This window comes from Sceloporus occidentalis, unplaced genomic scaffold, assembly GCF_023333645.1.
Source record: "Sceloporus occidentalis isolate IW3139 unplaced genomic scaffold, rSceOcc1.0.p SCAF_3, whole genome shotgun sequence".
Taxonomy (NCBI): domain Eukaryota; kingdom Metazoa; phylum Chordata; class Lepidosauria; order Squamata; family Phrynosomatidae; genus Sceloporus; species Sceloporus occidentalis.
Window position 1 is genome coordinate 55,597,570 of NW_028316983.1, and position 19,853 is coordinate 55,617,422.

The 19,853-nt window shown below is 41.9% G+C and overlaps 1 protein-coding gene across 6 annotated transcripts; it reads right to left on the minus strand.

Annotated features, from left to right (window-relative positions):
* Window positions 1-258: 258 nt before the first annotated feature.
* DYRK3 (dual specificity tyrosine phosphorylation regulated kinase 3) lies at window positions 259-13,531 on the minus strand. 6 transcript variants are annotated; one of them, XM_089514482.1, is made up of 3 exons: window positions 13,412-13,531; window positions 10,082-10,193; window positions 259-2,135 (listed from the first exon to the last, which is right to left on the minus strand). In XM_089514482.1, exons 1-3 carry the CDS (start codon window positions 13,492-13,494, stop codon window positions 564-566), a joined length of 1,767 nt encoding a protein of 588 aa, XP_089370608.1. In that variant the 5' UTR covers window positions 13,495-13,531; the 3' UTR covers window positions 259-563. The 6 variants fall into 6 exon arrangements, with proteins under 6 accessions (XP_089370608.1, XP_089370609.1, XP_089370610.1 ...); XM_089514483.1 differs by having other exon boundaries at window positions 10,082-10,197; XM_089514484.1 differs by lacking the exon at window positions 13,412-13,531 and adding an exon at window positions 11,650-11,987 and having other exon boundaries at window positions 10,082-10,197.
* Between the last annotated feature and the right edge of the window lie 6,322 nt (window positions 13,532-19,853).

Below are 19,853 nucleotides of genomic sequence, written 5' to 3' on the forward strand. Positions count from 1 at the left end.
ATTGCAAAGCCCAGTTCACTGAACTGAGTATGACAGATAATGAAAACGAATCAAATGTATTAAACCTACAGCCCTGAGACCAATCTCTTCATAGCATCTTCTGTCTTCATGGGTGCTTTACTGCTATGGCCTGTGAGCATTAACCCACAGAGAAAACAGATATTAAAAACTTGTGCTTTGACCCTTATTCTGTGATTATTCATTAGCTGATCAATCAAGTGCATAGTTTATTTATTTTCAAACTCGTCTGCAGCAAACTGTCTGTTAAGTGGTTTTAGAGTTTTATTACAACAATGCTATAAAATCCATCTGTTACACAGTGCATAACCTCACTGAACAAACACATGTGCTGACCTATCAGAAGTGATGTAACAACCACCATATTCCAGCTGAAATGACTTGATAAAACAATTACAGCCCTTAAAATGCTTATTTTTTGATTCCGTTTTTTATACAAGATTTACTGTTCAATAAAAATTCTTTTCAGGGTCCCCCCTTCCAGACCTTTGTAGGGAGATAATTAAAAACACAGCATATGTACTCTGGGAATATGTAATTCTCTATTAGCTGACCAATTTTGGTAGCACAGTACATAGAGGTATATTGGCATTTGTGTCAGACATTAGATTAGCTCTCAGTTTGTTGGCTACCCCAACAACTGGGGGTAATCTGGAACCAATCCCTGGGAAAGAGCTCGTATAATGAGCAATCCGCTTGCCTGACGTTTTATCTGTGCTGGGTGGCTTAGGTACTCGTTTACAAATCCAAGGATGTCTTAAAGCTTGGCTAGGAGTCATCCGTGCAGAAGGATCCCAATTAAGACATTCTTTTAAGAACTCTATAAACAAGGGGTCATCACAGCCTTTTAATGCTGTAACCCAGTCCTTGTTACCAGGAGCACCACGCATTTTACCCCTACGTGATCTGCTGCCATTGAAAGTAACTTTCCCATCTGGCTGTGTTGTTACTGTGCAATAGCGAGGATGACCTTTTGAGTTGATGAAGTTTTTGGATCGCTTGGATTGGTCCAGAAGCTTCTGAGGGGGCATTCCAAGCAGCTCCATCATACAAGCTAGCTGATCACCCTCATCCTCTCCTGGAAAGAGAGGGTAACCAGTCAATAGTTCCACAAGAATACAACCAAAGCTCCACATGTCTATGGGCATCCCATAGCGGCTTCCCAGAATGACTTCTGGAGCCCTGTAGAATCGAGACTGTATGTAAGTATAGACTCTTTGGTGCTCAAAACAACTGGATCCAAAATCAATTACTTTGATTCCACTTCGTCCTTGCTGTTTCAGGAGAATGTTTTCAGGTTTCAAGTCACAATGTATGATTTTGTTTTTAAAAAGAGCCTCCAGACACTGCAAGATAGAGTGGGCAAACTTGCGCACAAGCTGTACACTGAAGCCTTGAAACTTATTTCTTTTGATCAGCTCATATAGATTCATGCTCAAGAGCTCAAAAGTCATACATATGTGATTACGAAAGGTAAAACTCTCTAGCATGTGAATGACATTCATGCTACCAGTCTTATCTTGTTTTTTGAGATGCTCCAAGATCCGTATTTCTTCTGCTGCTTGCCTGTGAAACCTCTTCTCGTTCCTTACCATTTTCAAGGCCAAATGCTGGTGGTGTTTATGGTCAAAAACTTTAGCTACTTGGCCAAAGCTGCCTTTTCCAATTATTTTAAGTACTTCATATCGGTAGGCAAGATGGTCATGAGGCACATGGATGTAGCTGCCTTGTTCATCATCATATCCACCATTGTTTGGGCCACCAATGACTCCTTGTCTTTTTTTTGCATTTGGACCCACAAAATAAATTTCAGGAAAGTTAAATATTTCTTGCTGCTCATAGGTTGTTAACTGCTGCTTGTATTGCTTCAGAGCTTGGTCTGGAGATTGACTACCAGTTTTATATATTTTTGTTGAACTGCTACTGGTTTTGGATATAGTTATACTATCAAAGCTTTTATCTTTCGCTGGAGTTGGAAAAGACCTTTCAGAGCCATTTATTCCAGAAGTCTGAAGAGTACTACTCCGTCTGTTACCGGAGTCTTCAAACAGCTGCTCAACTTTGACTTGGCTCCCAGTCAAAGGATGATCCTTCATTGTGACTGTGTTAGTAGCTACCTGCAAAAATGAAACAAGTCTTTAGTACAGAATTCTCATTTTAACAACTTGGGAGTTTAAAATGATACTAATTCTGATCTAATCCAGGTGCAACCAGTCTTCCATTAGCATGCATAATATGCAGCTATGCAATGTATTCTTCAAATAGCATAAGGGCAGACACTGAAGGCTTAACATAAATCAGCCAACAACTGATGTATGTGACTTTGCTAGCTCAGAACCATGGGGAATTTGCTATAAGGAGGGGAAAAAAAACACATAACACCACAAATAAACATGCAGAAGTAATGGACAAGCAGAAGCAGGTTATGAAGGTGGCTTTCCAAAGGGGAGGACAGAATGGCAAGTAGAGTGATAGAGGAACAGCAATTTGGTTACCAAGGACTCCATGCTACTCTTAAATATGTACGGATAGCTCTTCCATTGTTCACTTTCATCTGCAGTTGTATAAGATACAACTCAATAAATTTTGCATATCTGCTAAAATATCACCTTGACCCAGATTTGGCCCTGCAGAAAGAAGTTTTGCTATCCTGCGCCAATACAAGATGAAATAGCTTCCCTAGTAAAAAGAGCAAACCTAAATTAATAAGAAAACACCATGAAATACGATTTTAAATCTATTAGAGGTCAGTATAACATATGCATGGCAATTTAAGTTTCTTTATGAGAGGCAAAATGAACACTTATAGTTCCTATTGCCTTTGTTTCTGCATTAAGAGACTGCTATAAAGTGCTCTGCTACATTGTACATCAATTGGTGGTAGAGCAGAAATATCTGTTTTGCGTTCTAACCTTCAATTTCAAACTACAACCAGCTCTTGTAACTGAAAATAGCAATGTACATTTCAGTAAAAGTAAGTGGATGATAGCAGATGAGTTATGCTATCCCATTCCTTTACAGCAACCTACTGTCTATCACAGCAGCAACATAAAACAGCGGCAAAATGAATCTTGCAGAACATAACTTGCATACCCCTTATCGTTGAAATGTCAACACAGAGAGTTATGATACTGGCTCAGAAAATGCAGTTTCTTAAAAAATGCAAAAAAATATATTCTACCCAATCACTGCTTAACTGCTACATCTGTCTGGAAAATGTAGACAGTATTTTAAGTCACACACCTTTTGAGGAACTCATAGAAAATATGATCCAGAGAATTAGCATTTTAGTAACATTCTTCATTGGGCTTATGGCTGAACTGCAGAGAAAAAATGACAGACACTGTAAAATCTTGAATAAATTGGCCACGCACAGCACATAAATAAAAACAGCACCAATTAAATGTGAATTGTGAAGAAATCTGAATGTCAGAGAAAAACTCTGATTCCAGAAAAAATATGCTTGCCAATTCTAATAGCATGCCAAGCAGATTCTTTTTATTTTGTAGTCAGATTAGGCAGGAAAAAAAGAGATTAGAAGTACAGAGTCCAACTGGAACTGAATTTGGGACTGTAATTTTCATCCTGCATAAAAATGTTAGCTGCAATGTAAGATGTGGGGACAGGGAGAGGTAAAAAACATTTCCAGAACTGAGAATAATATTTAAAAACTGATAATAGCTGTGATATACATCACAATAATTAAAGAGGCACAAAACTGAAAGAAGATCTTAAGAAATCAGTTAAACGAGAGGAAATTACAGCAAGGTAGCTGGCCAATGGCTCACAAGAAGAAAAAGAAAGCATTTTGGAGCTGCACACCACATGAGGCATCAGGATGTCTCAAACTGAATTATCTGGGACTTTTTCCTGTAGACAAAAGGAGAAACATTACTGGATCCAATATGTAACCTGTCTGTCTCAAGAGTGGTGGTAATTTTGCCTACAGGCTGTGCCACATGGAATATGGTTCAGAACAAGAGAAGAGAAATTCATTGAATAGAAAACACAAAATGTCTAACTGTCACACTCCAACATGCATACTTGCCTAGTGAAAATATGACATTTGCTGAATGGCTAGAAAGTCAATAGGATTTGGCAAGTAAGCTACAAAATACCGACACCCATTTTTCAATAAATGGTTTTTATGTCCTGGGGTTTTATGTCCTGGAGAGAAGCAGCTTCTGGCCGCTCTGGCCACGATCATACTGGGACTATGGCGACCTCAAAGCCCATTTCCAAAAACAGCAATCCCAAGCCAGCTGCAGCCAGGAGCTGGTTTATTTCCATTCCTTTTTGATCCGGTCCAAAGGACCAGATCATGACGTCAGAGTGTTTCAGGCCCTAGGCACAGAACCCTACTGGCCTCTTACAGATTCTTTTTCATTGTCAAGATACATATATTTGTAGAAGACCAAAATATATTAACAATTGCTGATACAATCACACTCATGCACATTTAATTTCCCAAAGTATATATTTGCAAATACTTATTCATAGTCAATTACTGATTTCCACACCCTTCCCCCATATTGCCAAGGGAAGACTCTATTGTATCATGAGAGCAACAATGCAGTCACCTATGGCACAGCTGCCTCTTCCTCCTTTGCTCTGGTTATGATTTGGCTTTATACCTCCTGGGGCAGAATTTGTTTCACAACATATATTTCACTTTGTCAGTTAACCGAGAAGGAAATAAACCGAGGTCATGCTGATAAAAACAGGTTTCAAATTCAATGTTATTTTTTTAAAAATAGCCTTTTACTTAAATATAGAGTGCGCACACACTTATGTGCACACAGAGAACTATCACAGAAGGCATTAGCTTGGAAAACCTCCACCACTCATTTTTCTGCACTACTCTAAGAGTAAGGCATAAACCTGGATTCACAGTATCAAACAGTTCAACCTATTATAATTCCACACATAATTCTGCCCATTTCCAAACTATTTCCTGGGATGGGAGAAGATAACTGAAAAGGATTAATTAAGAAAAGCAACTTCTTTAAAATATCTATCCACTTTTCAGAGATTTCTTGTTACATACCTTAAAGGTAACCTCTCCTAAACAAGCTACAACCCTCACAACATCTTTCCTGTGTTGTTTTCTAATCGAGAACTGTCAAAAGGGCATCCAACCATGTCGATGCAGCTTGAAGCCCCCTTGAAAATACACATGCTTTAAGATTATAATTGGTAGCTACTCTAACCACCTGCTTACATGATGATCTATCCATTTAAATAATTACATAAATTGACAAATAACCATACAAAAGATCTAGAAAAATACTTTCGATGAACCTTAAAAATGAATCTTGTCTCATGTTAGAAAGAAAAAAATCAACAATGGTAAACATTTTAGTAATGCTTTGTTCAGTATTACATTCAGAACCACAAGAACAGTGTTAGACTGTGTATTCTAAATATTTGGCAAATCAACTATGTGGATTCCTACTATTCTGTCCTCCCCAGAACCTTAACACAACAGGTTCAAAAACTGGGCAGCATGTGAGGTGGAGGGAAACCGCCCTCTCTTTTTCTATGAAACACAGTGTGAGCACTGACATGAGCACAAGATCTACAGACACTAGTTGATTTAGCCCGGGGAGTCCAAGATAATAAATAATAATAATAATAATAATAAATTATTTGTATCCCACCCCTCTGAGAACAATCAGGGCGGCTAACAAAGTTAAAAATACAGAACATATAAACATATAAATTTTATTATTATTACTGTATTGGATTTAATACTTTTTTAAGGAGGGGAGGGTAGTAGGGATTTTATATGTTCTGTAACATATAAACAAATCTTTAGGTCCTCCAGTGCACCTCTGTGGTCAACATCAGACACTGGTCATAGAACTGCATTAGAGAAGCTATATTTAGAATGATTTTTAAAAGGATCTGAAGGAAGGGGTGGAAGAAAGATTGGAAGATATTTTAAGTCATTCTCTCATCTATTTTAACTCCTTCAGGACCAATGGTTTAATTCTCTTCTCTAAAGATGCCATTTTAGACAGCTGTCAAATTTTAAATAAAAAGTATTTGTTTTGTTGTACTTTATCCTTTTCATTACCAGTGACATCACTAAGGTGGTGCAACCCACACCAAGTGACACCCGCTGGGTCCTTCTGGCTTGCAGCAGCGACACAGATTGCCTCAGACTCCACCACCACAGCAAAGCAGAGGAGTGAGCACACCCTTTTGGCCACCACCCCCAGCAGCCCCCCCCCCCCCCGGTGCCAGGTGACACCAGTGGGGATGCCACTGTTCGTCATTGGGTGTCATTATGTAAGACTTAGATCTACTTTTCATTGTAATTTATCCTCCTGACCACTAGATGCCAGTGTTTCTTTCCATCTGGCTTTATTTACGCTAGAGCTAAATGCATTTTAAATGGGAATCAAATTTCCTCCACTCACTTCCTCCTCTACTGCTAAATGGTGATCACTATGTTTTGTGTATTCAACAAGTAAATAAAATTCCTCTCTCTCATCTCAGTAGTTCAACCCCTTGAACTGCAATATTCTTATCTTTATCTTACGTTAACTTTGGGATTTCAAATCCACATATAAATTTAAGTTGGAGTTTTAAAATCCTTTTAAAATTCTTCAGTGCTTCCAAAAGCAAAGTATGTTCCTCGCTTTTAACTGTTTAAGAATAATTTTGGAGTGCTGAGACAGTTTCTCTCAGACATCGGTTTACTGGTGATTTCACCTGTAGTTCCTGATACTGCTATGTGGCTGAGACCATTCAGGAAACAGAGCTGCCATGCACACCCATGCCCACAACATCCATTAGACTTCCACATGCCTAAACGTGCAAATGCCTGAACAGAACACTTTTGATCAGAACTGGTTTAGGGAGCCAGAAGCCACGTCACATTTCCGATTCGAGCAGAGTTACACCAAATGCTTTATCTCTTATGCTGATGGGATATCATGCCAAAACAGAGATGTGCTAAAGGATCTGTGAAGTTGTGCCAGGACAGTCCTGATATTCAAACAAAATTGTCAGTACAGAGGATTTATGCCAAATCCTCAGGGAGACTGCTGGATGTCCCAAACCTCTCTTCCCACGGTGAATGTGGTTAACAGGGAAGCTAAGAAACATCCACTCCCTCACTGCAGCTATCTATCAATAAGTTTCATAACTAGCTAGAATTGTATACAGTATTTTGTTTTTCTGCCCTGGGGACTTGACTGAACTGCAACAGCTGGGATAGGAAAAGTCGCTGGTTGCTCAAGCAGAGCAACCAGCTGGATAATGATCAGACGACTTTTGGCAGACTAACCCACATTATAATTTTAACATCAAGTTCCATTTCCAATCAGATGACTTCAGAATAACCTGTCACTCTGCATCCAACACTTCCTCTTGCAAAAGCTGGACCACATAGTTTATTTAGCCCATAGCCTAGCTGTTAGCAGCCAAGAGAACTGATTGACAACACAAGTGGTGTGTACTGTTCAGGTCATCTCTAGATGTCTTGAAGGCTCTCAGTATAGGTGCAGACTCAGGAAACTGCTGCTCCCTCAATTTTACAAGACTTAATTCTGAGCAGATATGCTTATGTTTGCATTGTAGTGAAATGTGAATTACTCCCTTCAAAAGGTAGTAATGCAAACCAAATGTTCTTTTTGAATGGTTTGCAAGATGAACTGTTTAAATCACTGCATGCAAGACTGTACGCTGAATGTACAATACTTTCATACTGTATACAATGGCGCAGATAGGGAGCATCTCCAATATAGACCCTACATGCCTACCCAAACCAGCTTTGGAGGGTTGGGAAATCCCCTGGAGATAGTTTTAAAACAGTATGGGGTACTGCTGCAAGGAGAAGGGGAGCTGAACAAAGTTCCAAAGGCCCTGCCAGTAAAATACTGGATTCAGACCAATTTTAGCCTGAGATATCTGTATTTTTGTTCTCCACCCTCAAAATTTTATCTACATAACAGAACAACAAATTGCATACCCATTTAAACAGCGGATGGATTTCTTACTTTCAACCATGATAGTTATACTGGTTTCTTTAATTTTTTTTTTAAATCTCCAAACAGGACAAAAAATGTCTCAAAATGCAGCATTTTTTCTTCCCCTAACCCTGCAAAGCCCCCTAAACCTTCTCCAAACACCAAAAGACAGAGAGAAAATGCCCCAAAATTGGCAAAAAATGGAAGCCAGAAGTGACATCACATCATGCACGCTGAATCTTGCTGGTATGGCCCGCCAGATTGGTGTTGGGAGGTAAAATCTCCCCCCCCCCCCCCCCAGTATAGTTATCCATTCCTGCTGTACATATATTCTGTTTATGTGAAGCCACTTCATTTGGCACATCACAAAGGTTTGTAAACCTGGGTAGCCAACTTACAGTTGGATTCTATGCATATGTACTCAGACCCCAACCTCACACTGATTTCAATGGTGCTTATTTCCAACATCTATGCACAGAACTACATTATCAGAGGTATTAAGGATCACTTTAGATACATTTCACAAATTTGAAATCCATTATTTAAATGCTTATTTATAGGAAAACATGACATCATTCCCTTATGTGAATTGAAAAGTGATCTGAACATACAAGTGTTCATATACAAATGCAGCAGGCACAGCAATCTGCAGAGGTGTGCTGTAGCTGTACTTCTCTCTCTCTCTCTTGCTTTAAACCAAACAGAAAGTGAACATAATAATCAGTCACTTTCTTCACCACTTGCTTATTTCCCTGGGCACTTTAAAAAATCAGTCTTAAAAAGTTTCTCTTTCTTTAGGTCAATGATTTATTTAATAGCCTGAAGAAAACACTATTCAAATTTGCCAGCCACAGAAAAAACTACTCTTGCCACAGTCACACTACAAATTGCTTGGAGAGAATGAATTCAAACATAATATTGAATGAATATTGCATTATTAATTTTATACAGTGATATTTCTCCTCAAAACATATTTAAGTGCTGAAAATGTTGGAAAAACTGAAGCTTATGTACTATTAATAAATTTCACTGTTTTTTCAGCTAGCTGACCGGAGCAGGAGGTAGGAGCAAATAGTTAATGAGGTGATGATTGTGATGATAATTCTTATTATTTAAAATGTGCATATCCATAGTAAATAAATAATACGAAAAAAAGAATGAAAAAGTAATAAGATCATACTCTCTTACAAGGAGATCCTTGTTTTGCTACAAGAATTGATCTGTACTTGGTAAGGGAAAACTGTTTTTTCTTCTTCTTTACCAAGGCATACTAGATATTATTTGGCCAACTCTACCAAACCAGTTCCAACAGCAGACAGGCTTCTCCCAGGCTATGCAACAATGGAACAAGGAACGAAATAAGCATAGTAAGGCAAGCAGAACTGTAAGTATGCAGTGACCCTTGTATAATGTATGGTCAAGCTGTACTCCGTAAAACAGGAATGAGTTATTCATCAACAGACATATATGTATCATGCCTTTCAACATGTTATTAAGTAACATTCTTAAACACGAGAACACAACGTGTTGCAATTCTCAAATTCCACTCATATAAGGTTAGAATCCAGTATAAGGGAGGTGTAAGTGTCCCCCTCCACTACAGACCTCTGAACACCCCCAAAATCTGCTCTAGAGGGCAGAGGAAAAACTGGTGCTTGTTTCAGGAGGCTCTGAGGCCTCCAAGCAGTTAGACCCAAAAATTGAATGCTATTGCTAGCGTTGCACTGGATTTAGGTCAATGCTCCATTACAGTCTCTTTCATACAGTGGACCCTTGTTATATGATGGGGTTTGGTTCCAAGATCCCCCATGGATAACAAAATCCACGGATGCTCAAATCCCATTAAACAGAAGGACATAGTAAAATGGTGTCCCTTATAAAACATGGAAAATCAAGGTTTGATATTTGAATATTTTGAATATTTTCAAACCATGGATGCTTGAATCCGTGTATAAAAAATCCGTGTATAAGAAGGGCCGACTGTACATTTGAATTAATATTGTACTTTGTTAATGCACCCAGTTATAAAATACATCTATTTGTGCTGCTCTGGATAACAAGAGAAAAAGCTTGAAGTTACTTACATTAGGTCTCCCCAGTGAAGGAAGTCCAGAAGGAGCGCATTCTTCATTTGCAGGATCTGAGTATCTAATCTGATCTATTCTCATGTAGGAATCATACAAGCCATCTCCAAACCTGGCTGGAAATAACAAGATGGTCAGTCAAAACTAACACCAATTAGTATATATATTCACACACCATTTTTCATTTTATTTTAAGAAAAGCATAACATTTGCAAAGAATAAAAGCACAGAAACTACTACCACAGCTATGGAGTTTATACCAGTGTCTTCAGGTAAACATTTCCTTCGGGTTAGGAATTTTTAAAAAAGAGTAAATTCTCAAAGTGGGACCACATCACTTGCTGAAATTTCTGTCTTAAAATCTTCACTTTAGCAATATACTTTAATCCTCATCCAGACAGATGGGACATCTTAGTCCACCAGAGTCACATTATTACTATTTTCTTTCTTTTCTTTTTGCAAAATTCATAGAAAGTAGACTTCCAGACATTTAATGACATTGGTTATAGTTCTTCAGGTAATAACATCCCCAGGTTTTATCAACTTCCCACACTTCTGCTAGTTATTGTGTGAGTGTCTGTAAAAATGACAACTATTCAGAACAAACACGTTACCTTATGTGAATGTGTTTTCTGTCTCTGTGTATCTGAGTATTATGGAGTCCCCTTGATTCTGCACCCAGAAATACTTCTGTGACTATGGAACCTTTTACACTCTCTAATACTCCAGGATTCTTAGAGGGATTAAGAAAGAGTCTAGATTAAGGTACTCAATGGCAGTAATCTTTTTTTGAGTTGCCTGAACAAAAGGTTAAAGAGAAAGGTGGTGGTGGAGGAAAATAATGCTATAATATCCATTTAAATATGAGATAACAGTCTTTGTAAAGTCAGCAAAATAGGACATATTGTGAGACACTGTTCTTTCAGCATTCATGAATCAATGTCTATTAACTGGAAAGAATTGGTGTCATAAATTCGATAGTCCTCAAAACCACCATATTTAAACATGAAGTGAACATAAATTTAATGGTTACTCATAATAAAGCAGCAATCCTAAACACACACACACACACACACAGTGGTCCCCCCACATTTGCTGGGGTTAAGGTTGAAGGATCCCCCATGAAGGTGGAAAAACCCCAAATAAGAAAAAACCACTATTCTTTTTACCTAAGAGAACACCTCTCTGGGAATCTCTCTAGACTAGAGCAACTCTGTGGCCAACATCTGCCAGAAGGCGACTGCAGAATTGTGTTGGAGGATGGAAAAATGCCTAGAGAGGTCTTTCCTCTAGTAACGCCTAAGTCCTCCAGCACAGCCATACGGTCAATTTCCAACTGAATTGTGCTGGAGAACCTAGAGATTCCAAAAGAGAACGAATGCATCAATCAAATCCACAAATAATTACATCCACAAAAGTCAAAGCTGAAGATGTGGAGGGCCAACTACGTACACACACACACACACACACACACACCTGGAGGCAAATCTCACTGAAACCAGTGGAGTTTGCTTCCAGATAAAATGTAACTATTTTCTTCAGATCAACTGTATTTTGTCTAAGATTACCTTGGACTGGATCACATATTATATCCCAGCCAACCCAGATTGCACCCGATTCACTTGAAGACAATGTTTAGATCACACAGACATTATTAGAAGGTATCAGTTCTTTGTGGCAAGTGCCCTGTGTTTATGAACTACATGCAGTGGTCCCCAAATTTGTTGTTGTTGTTGTTATTAAACTGCATTTTCATTAGTCACTATTTTTCCTTTGATGGGAGGGATGGGCAAGTATGGTTATTTTTTAAGGTTGCTTTTACTATGTATTTTATGGCATCAACTGTACTTCTGTAACCCGCCTTGATTGGAAAAGAGAGGCGGGGTATAAATAAATTATTATTATTATTATTGTTATTATTATTATTTATTGAAGGGATTTTGGACTTCAGCTCCCAGAATCCCACACTTTTGGCCAGCATGGCTGAGGCTTCTGGGAGATGTAGTCCCCCGAAAAAAAGCTCTTCAAGGTTTGGGGACCTCTGTGCTATTCCTGAGAAAGGCAGTGGGGAGGAAAACAGACTCAAGGGCAGAAGAAGAAGGAAAACGTCCAAACCCTTTCCTTGCGTTGAAATCCGGCAGAGAAGAGCAGGAGGAGGAGGAGGAGAGAAGCCTGGCCCTGTTTGGTCTCTTAAAGAGGAGGATGCCTTGGATGCCAGGAGGCCATTGCGAGCCCAAACCCTCCGCCCTCCCTCTGCCCTCCTTAGGACTAAGGGAAACGTAACAAAGCCTCCGTTGCGAGGAGCAGGAGCAGGAGCAGGAGCAGCCTCCTCGCCGCCCATTGTGAGCCGCCTCCGCTGCAGGAGAGCCGTTGAGACCCGGGCGCTTTGTCTGGCGGCTGCGGCTGCTGTTGCTCTTCAAAAAGCCCCATGCCTGGGTCCCCACAAACAGCCCCCTCATGTTCCTGGGTCCCATCATCCCCAGCAAGGAGGAATAGCCCGCTTTGGCCCGGGTCTGGCCCAGGGCTCTGGCATCCTGGGAGTTGGAGTGTGGATGCAGCCCAAGTGGCCCCCGAAGGCACACACACAGCCACCACGGCTGCAGCAGAGAGAAGGGGCGCCAAGAGGCCTCCATTCTGGGCAGGGCTTGGCATTTCCAGGAGGGTTGTCACTCAGCCCCACACTTTCCGCCAAGGGCCTTCCAGGGGGATCCAAAACACAGCCCCGTTGGAGGCCGCTTTAACTGCCCTGGCATCCATGCTGTTGGGGAATCCTGGGAAATGTAGTTTTTGTGGGACACTGAGCCTTCTCTGGTGCCGCAACAAACTACACTTCCCAGGATTCCCCAACAGCACTGAGCTGAGGGAAGTTAAAGCGGTATCAGACTGGATTATGATACGCCAGGGCCGACCGACCGGGTGCCACGGAATGGAGAACGCCAAGAGAAAGCCTAGGGCTCTTCCAACGGCCGTTCCCAGAATTCCACGGCCATCGAGCCAAGGCAGCTAAAGAACTGGCGTCAAACCGGGTTAATAAGGCCTGCAGTGTGGACGCTCAGCTCCTCCTGGAGAGAGAGGGTCGGGAGGGAGGACGCGTCCGGGGAAAAGGAGGACGCAGCAGGGTCACCCCACTGGGGAGGATGGCAGGCAGGACGCGTCCGGGGAAAGGCAGGCAGGCCGAGCAGAGGCCGGGAGGCAACGCGGGCAGGACCGGCCCTGACCCGGGAGCCCATCGGAGCCCACGCGACCGCGGCGCCGCCATTTCCTTTGCGGCGGGGGCGCCATCTTCGCCTGGGACCCCCTCCCTCCCTCCCTCCCTCCGGCGCCTGTTACCTCCTGCGGGGAGGGGCCCCTCCGGCTTCCGGCTGAGGAGCATCATGGCGGCCGCGGGGGAGCCCTCCAGCCCTGCGCCCCATCACCCGCCTGGCCTCGCCTCGCCTCGCCTGGCCTGGCCTCGGCTCCTCTGACTGAGGCAGCTTCCAGGCTCAGGGCGCGGTTGCTAAGGGAACCTCCGCTTGGGCCGCTCGCTCTGCGCCTGCGCACTGCAGGCAGGGAGGGAGGCAGGCAGGCAGGCAGGGAGGGAATGGGCGCCTGAGGGGAATGAGGGCGCTGCGTACACATTGCAGGGATAATCCGGCTTGGGAGCGCTCTTAATGGCTTCCCTGCTGCGATGGCACTCTGGGCCTTGTAGAGTCGGAGTGGGAAGGGCAGCTATGAGGGAACCAGAAAAGAGCGCAAAGTTAGAGTCTTATTCCCCATCAGCAACGGATGCCAGATGTGAAGGAAATGGATCAGAAGGAAACCCTTCCATTGGGGAAGAGCGCTGAGGATCCCATGGACAGCCAAGAAGACCAGCAACTGGGCCCTTGAGCAGATCAAGCCTGGAACCTCCTTGGGTTGGAGGCCAAAATGACTGAATTGAGGCTTTGTACTTTGGCCACATCAAGAGAAGGCAGGACTCACTTGAGAAGTCAGTGGAGTTTATCACACAGGAGGAATTTCTCTTCATTTCCAATGAAAGGAAAGTGGGGCCAGAAAGCATTCAGCTGAATTCGCTGGTTCACCTAATTTACGTGAATTCAAATTGCATTTGAACTGACTCCCATTGCCTGAAAATAGCTTGCCATTTCCCAAAATTGCATGTGACCACCTCTCACGCAACAACATGAAACCCCTTGATTGCGTTTGGATTGCCATTGGATTATACTTCCCGTTTCCCTTGTCTGATAATGTCCAGTGATGCTAGGAAAGGCAGAAGGCAGGAGAAAGCGAGGGAAACCCCAGGACAGATGGCTAGACTGCATCAAGGATGCCACAGTCCTGAATTTACAGGGCCTGAGCAAAGCAGAGGAGGAAAGGGGGTCTTGGAGATGGGTCACCAGGAGTCAAGGTTGACTTGAGGGTGATTCACAACGACAACAGCAACAATGTGCTAAACAAACACAAAGAAGAGGGTGTTTTAAAATGACACCTTTACTTGAGAGGAGGGCCCCTCAAACTGTGTTGATCTAGGGTGGGCTGACATTTTATTATTATTATTATTATTATTATTATTATAGTACTTATACCCCAAACTTCAGCCCTAAAGGCTATCACAGCAGCTTACAATTATTAGATTGAAAGATTTGTGGATAATAGCAATAGATCACCAACAGACAATAGCAGTAACAAGTGCTTTGCCCCTCCTCCTTAAGCTTATGGAACAAATCTTAGAAAGAACCTAGGGGAAGATATTCAAGTGAAAAAACAGAGTTATGTTCTAGTACTGAAAATAAGATCCCAGACTGAAATGCGTACATGAAGTAAGTGTACATGTACAAACAGAGAAACCTTGAGTGAACATTTTAGTTGAGATACTTGAGGGTCCTAACCAAAAAGCACCAACAAATCTGAAGTCTGTTGACTTCTTGTTACAGAGGCTATAGGTTTAGACAAATAAGTGAGTTGTCCTTAAGATGCTTTTATCGCATACCAGTAAAAGTAAAAGGTTTTATATGACAAAAACATTTAAGGAAAAGAAATCTCAGATAAATATCACCTCTTGGGCTCTATACAGAACTTCTGCGCTTTGGTACAAAAAGGGTTTGGAATGCAGAGAAAAATCTTGCTTGTATAAAAGCTGATTCTGTATTAAGAATGGAAAATATTGCCATTATCTTAAACATTTTAGGCTGAGACAGTGTGCTTTATACATCCTTTGTTGTTAAGAGTTTTCCTCATTTTGTTGAATACTCCTATTGCTGTAGGACCTACAGTTTAGGGATGTGTGTGTGTGTGTGTGTGTGACTTGAGTAATCACTAAAAAAGCTCAACCACAGTGATAACAGATACAGGGCCAAGACAGATGGACCGAAAGGTGTGTGGCAGTGGCGATACTAGGGTTAGGGATCGCGCACCAACTACACAGTCCTTAGCATGGCATGTCCTGATGGCGGCATCCAGTCCATACAGGCGCCGCCATCTTGATGTAAGTGAGACGCAGCATATACACACTGCATGTTGTTTATGTCACAAGTGCGCCATTGGTGCACTCATGACGTCTGCCCAGCACAGTAAAAAGAATCCGTTTTTTCCGGGTTCTTTTTACTGCGGAGGGATGCCGCACTGTTTGGTGGCTGCAGTGTCACTCCAGAGGTAAAATGGGTGAGTGCAGGCTGCCGTTTTGGGGCGGTATGGAGACCTAAATTGGTACCTCCCCGTCCTTATTGAAACTGTTTACTGAATTACTGAATAAGATCAGTAATTCAATCATTGGCGTTTATGGTACTTTTCAAGGACATATGAATTGTTTTGCAGATGCAAAGCTGCGAGCCATCTGGTGTTGTTAGCAGGGATAACACCCCTGTTCAAGTCTTTTTTGGCATACATGCTGCATCACACCATTTGACTGAAGGAAAACAAAAGAAGGACTCTTCCATCTGTGGGTGTTTGTGCCTTCAAGTCACCTGTCAGTTTAGGGCAACCCCATTAATTTCATAGCCTTTTCCTAGACTACTTAGAGGTGGTTTAGCCAGTTCCTTCCTCTGCAATGTAGCCTACAGCACCTGGTATTCATTCGCAGTCTCCCATCCAAGTACTAACCAGGACTGACCCTGCTTAGCTGATCAGATGGGATCTGGTCCTTTTAGAGTATTTAAGTCAAATGTCCACCTAGCTTTTAACTTTTCAGATTATGTTCTTCAGGATTATGTCATTTGTTCTATTTGAATGTTTTATGTTCCTTTTTCCATAAGTGGGCGCACTGCAGGGCAGCCCATTATTGTGTGGATCATGTCACAGGCACATTTCCTTCCACACAGATCACAAAATGTTAGTTATTATTTGTTGTCCTTGTATGTCTCCAAATCATTTTTTACTTATGGCAACCCTAATGTGAACCAATCATAGAGTTTTCTTAGCAAGTTTTTTTCAGAGGGGGTTTGCCATTGCCATCCTATAATTATGCATTACGTGTGAAATGGACTTCACTTTTTAAAAAAAGAAGTGCACACTCTCCACACTACCACATCTACATTTTTACATGCCTTGCTTGATTCAGAAGAGAAGAAGATCATTCCAATATATTCTGTCTCACAAACACACACTCCATTCCCCTTTCATACAAATTGACATATATTTGAAGACAAGAAAGCAATAAATACTAGCTAGAAAAATCAAAATATTGAGAGACACTTCAAAACAGGAGGTGTGGGGAGAGGGAGGGAGTAGCATGTATGCTTAACAATCTGCTCATTCCTGTTGAAATAATGTTTAGTTTGGAAAATATAGATTATGTGACTCTCCTAGTTTTCAAAGCTATTTTTTAAATTAAACAAGTGAACTGTGGGTATTTTTAAAGAGTCACAAAATTGGTAAGGCTAAAAACAATAAAAACTATATAAAACAACTTAACACTTGAGTAACTACTTTGTAATGCCTGGATTCAAGATTTTTTGGAAAAAGTTTCCTTTGAAAGTATCTTTAGAGGGATTTTATGTAAAACAAATCCATTTGGCAAAGCCAGACTGTGCAATGTGCATGTATACAAACAGTTAAATGGAGCGATTTCTGGAGGGACTTCTTTTTCAGGGTAATGAGGAGGCTATTTCTCCCAAGACATTTCACAGCACCGAATATTAAAGTTGGAAAGGACCACAAGGGCCATAAAGTCCAATACCCCACCATAGAGGAATACACAACTAAAGCACTTCTAAAAATGTCCATCCAACCTATTCCAATATATTTCGCTACTGAACAGTTCTTGCAGTAAAAAAATTCTTCCTAATGTTTAGGCAGAATCTTTTCTTGTAATTAGAGCCCATTTTTTCATGTTCTAGTTTCTGAAGAAGCCAAACAAAACAAAACAAAAAGCTCACTTCATATTCTACATGACATCCCTTGAGATACTTAAAGATAGTTATCATGTCCCCTGTCAGTTTTCTCTTTTCCAAGCTAAGCATACCCAGATCCCTAAATTGTGCCTCATAGGGCTTGGTTTCTAGACCATTTCACCCTTCTCTGGACACATTCTAAACCCATATCACATTTTTAGCTTGTGATTTACTAGGAGGTCATTCACACTGATGTTTTTTTTTTCACAGAGAGATTCACATCTGTATATTGATTCAAAATCGATTCATCATTCTCACTACGTTTTAAGGCAGCAAATCACTCAGTAGCATTTAAATCCAATTTGAAGTTCCCATTCGCCACCATCCTGGATCAAAATGGAGGTACCTCCATTTCCTGAACAGTAGCTGTGCAATCTGAATCGATCCAATAGCGCATTCACACTATTGGAGATGTGAAATGTTGCAGTTCTTAAAAAAAGAATCACTAAGGGATCCAGTACCAAATGCACCGGTTTAAATGGGCCTTTCAGTGCCACCTCCCCGCAAACTGCACTGAGGCAACTCGGGACCATTGTGAACAACCCTGAAATAACTTGGGCGGGTTACAGACCGCTGAAAAGCGGCGGCCTGCACCCGCCCCTTTCCCCGCTGGATTGAGGCCTCAGTGGCCATAGCGGCAACTGCTGAGGCCCCGATCTGCCGCTTTCCAGGCCGCGGGGAAGCGGCAAAAGGCTGCTTCCCCGTGGCCTGGAAAGGGGTGTCCTTGGGGCTTCAAGCCCCAAGGACACCCTGCGGCGGCGGGGAGGAGGAGAAAGGGGCCGCTTGGCCCCTTTCTCCTCTGCGTCGCTGGCGCAGCCATCTAAAGGCTGTGCCCAGCGATGCAAAGCTGGAAGGAACTCCGAAATGGAGCTCCTTCCAGGGCCGCGGGAAGGGCGCACTAGGTGCCCTCGCGCGGCCCCATTACGTCACAACCGTGCCGCCTCGTTTGGAGGCGGCGCGGTCGTGACGTCATGGCGGCAGGCGTGTGGACCGGCCGCCGCCATTTTCTACGCGCAGAGCGCATATTAGGGTTAGGGACGTCTGGAAAGGACGCCCCTTTCTAACCCTAGTGCACGCTCGTCGCGTACTAGGGTGCCCATTTGTAACGGGCCTTGGTTTCCATACCAGGTTATTTCGTAGTGTGAATGACCCCTAAGATCCCTAGATTTTTTTTCACATGTACTGCTTTCAAGCCAGATGTCACCCATCCTATATTTCTGGATTTTGTTTTTCTTACCTAGATGTATTACCTTACGTTTACCCCAGCTAAAATTAATTTTGTTATTTTTGTCACAGCTATCCAATATGTCAAGGTCATTTCAAATCCTGATCCTGTCCTCTAAGGTCCTAGCTACCCCCTCTAATTTTGTGTCATCTGTAAATTTAATAAGCACACAGTACCTTCTATTCCACTATCTATGTCATTTATAAAGATGTTGAACAGAATCAACAGAGGGCCAGGACAGAATCCTGAGGCACCCCACTGGTCACTTGTCTCCAGGATAAAGAGCATGATTTCAGACTGAGAATAAGTCATTAGTCTGATCTTGTCTCAGCTTTCCTCCTCCTTTAATATCCTTGTCCACTCCAGCAGAGACTCATTCACACTACAGAATTATACAGCCATTGTTCCACTTTAACTGTTGTGGTTCCATCCTATGGAATTCTAGGACTAGCAGTTTAGGGAAAGGCATTTAGCATTCTCAGTACCTCAACAGATTATCAGTCCCAAGATTCCATAGGATGGAACCATGGCACTTAAAGTGAAATAATAACTCTATAATTCTGTAGTGTGAATGGGCCCCTGATTTCTGCTGGAGTGGACAAGGATAGCGAAAGAGAAAGAACACAACAACAGAATCAGAATAATATCTTCTCCTCAATAAGAAATCCTGCTCTTCATTATGTAGTGTGAATTAGTCCCTGGCAGAATCCTTTTATCCTTCCATCCATCAATTTATTGATATTGTATATATAAAATATATCCTGTCTTTCCCCCAAATTGAGACTCCTTCACAAATCATGTCCCGTTTCTCTCTATGCAGCCTTCCCCTTAGTTTAAACTTTACCACCCACGACTTGTGAAATGTTTGAGTCTGCTAAAAGTGTGGGACCCAAGCTACTATTGTTGTGACCAGTTCTTAAGTCACTGCATTGGAGAGTTGCAACTTTGTCCTTAACAGGCTCTGGATCTGTTGCCACTAGCCATATTTGCAGATGCTGCCACAGCTATCATCCCATGCAGTCAGACGGTGGTCCATTGTTATTAATCCTTGGGGCAAAACAGTCTGAGGAGCCAGAATGATTGGGTCATCTGTAAATTCTTAAAACAGGTTTTATTTTAGGCTGTCTGTGAACTCAGCCATGCTGCAAAAATCCTAGGATTGTCCTGGAGCCTTCAGGGT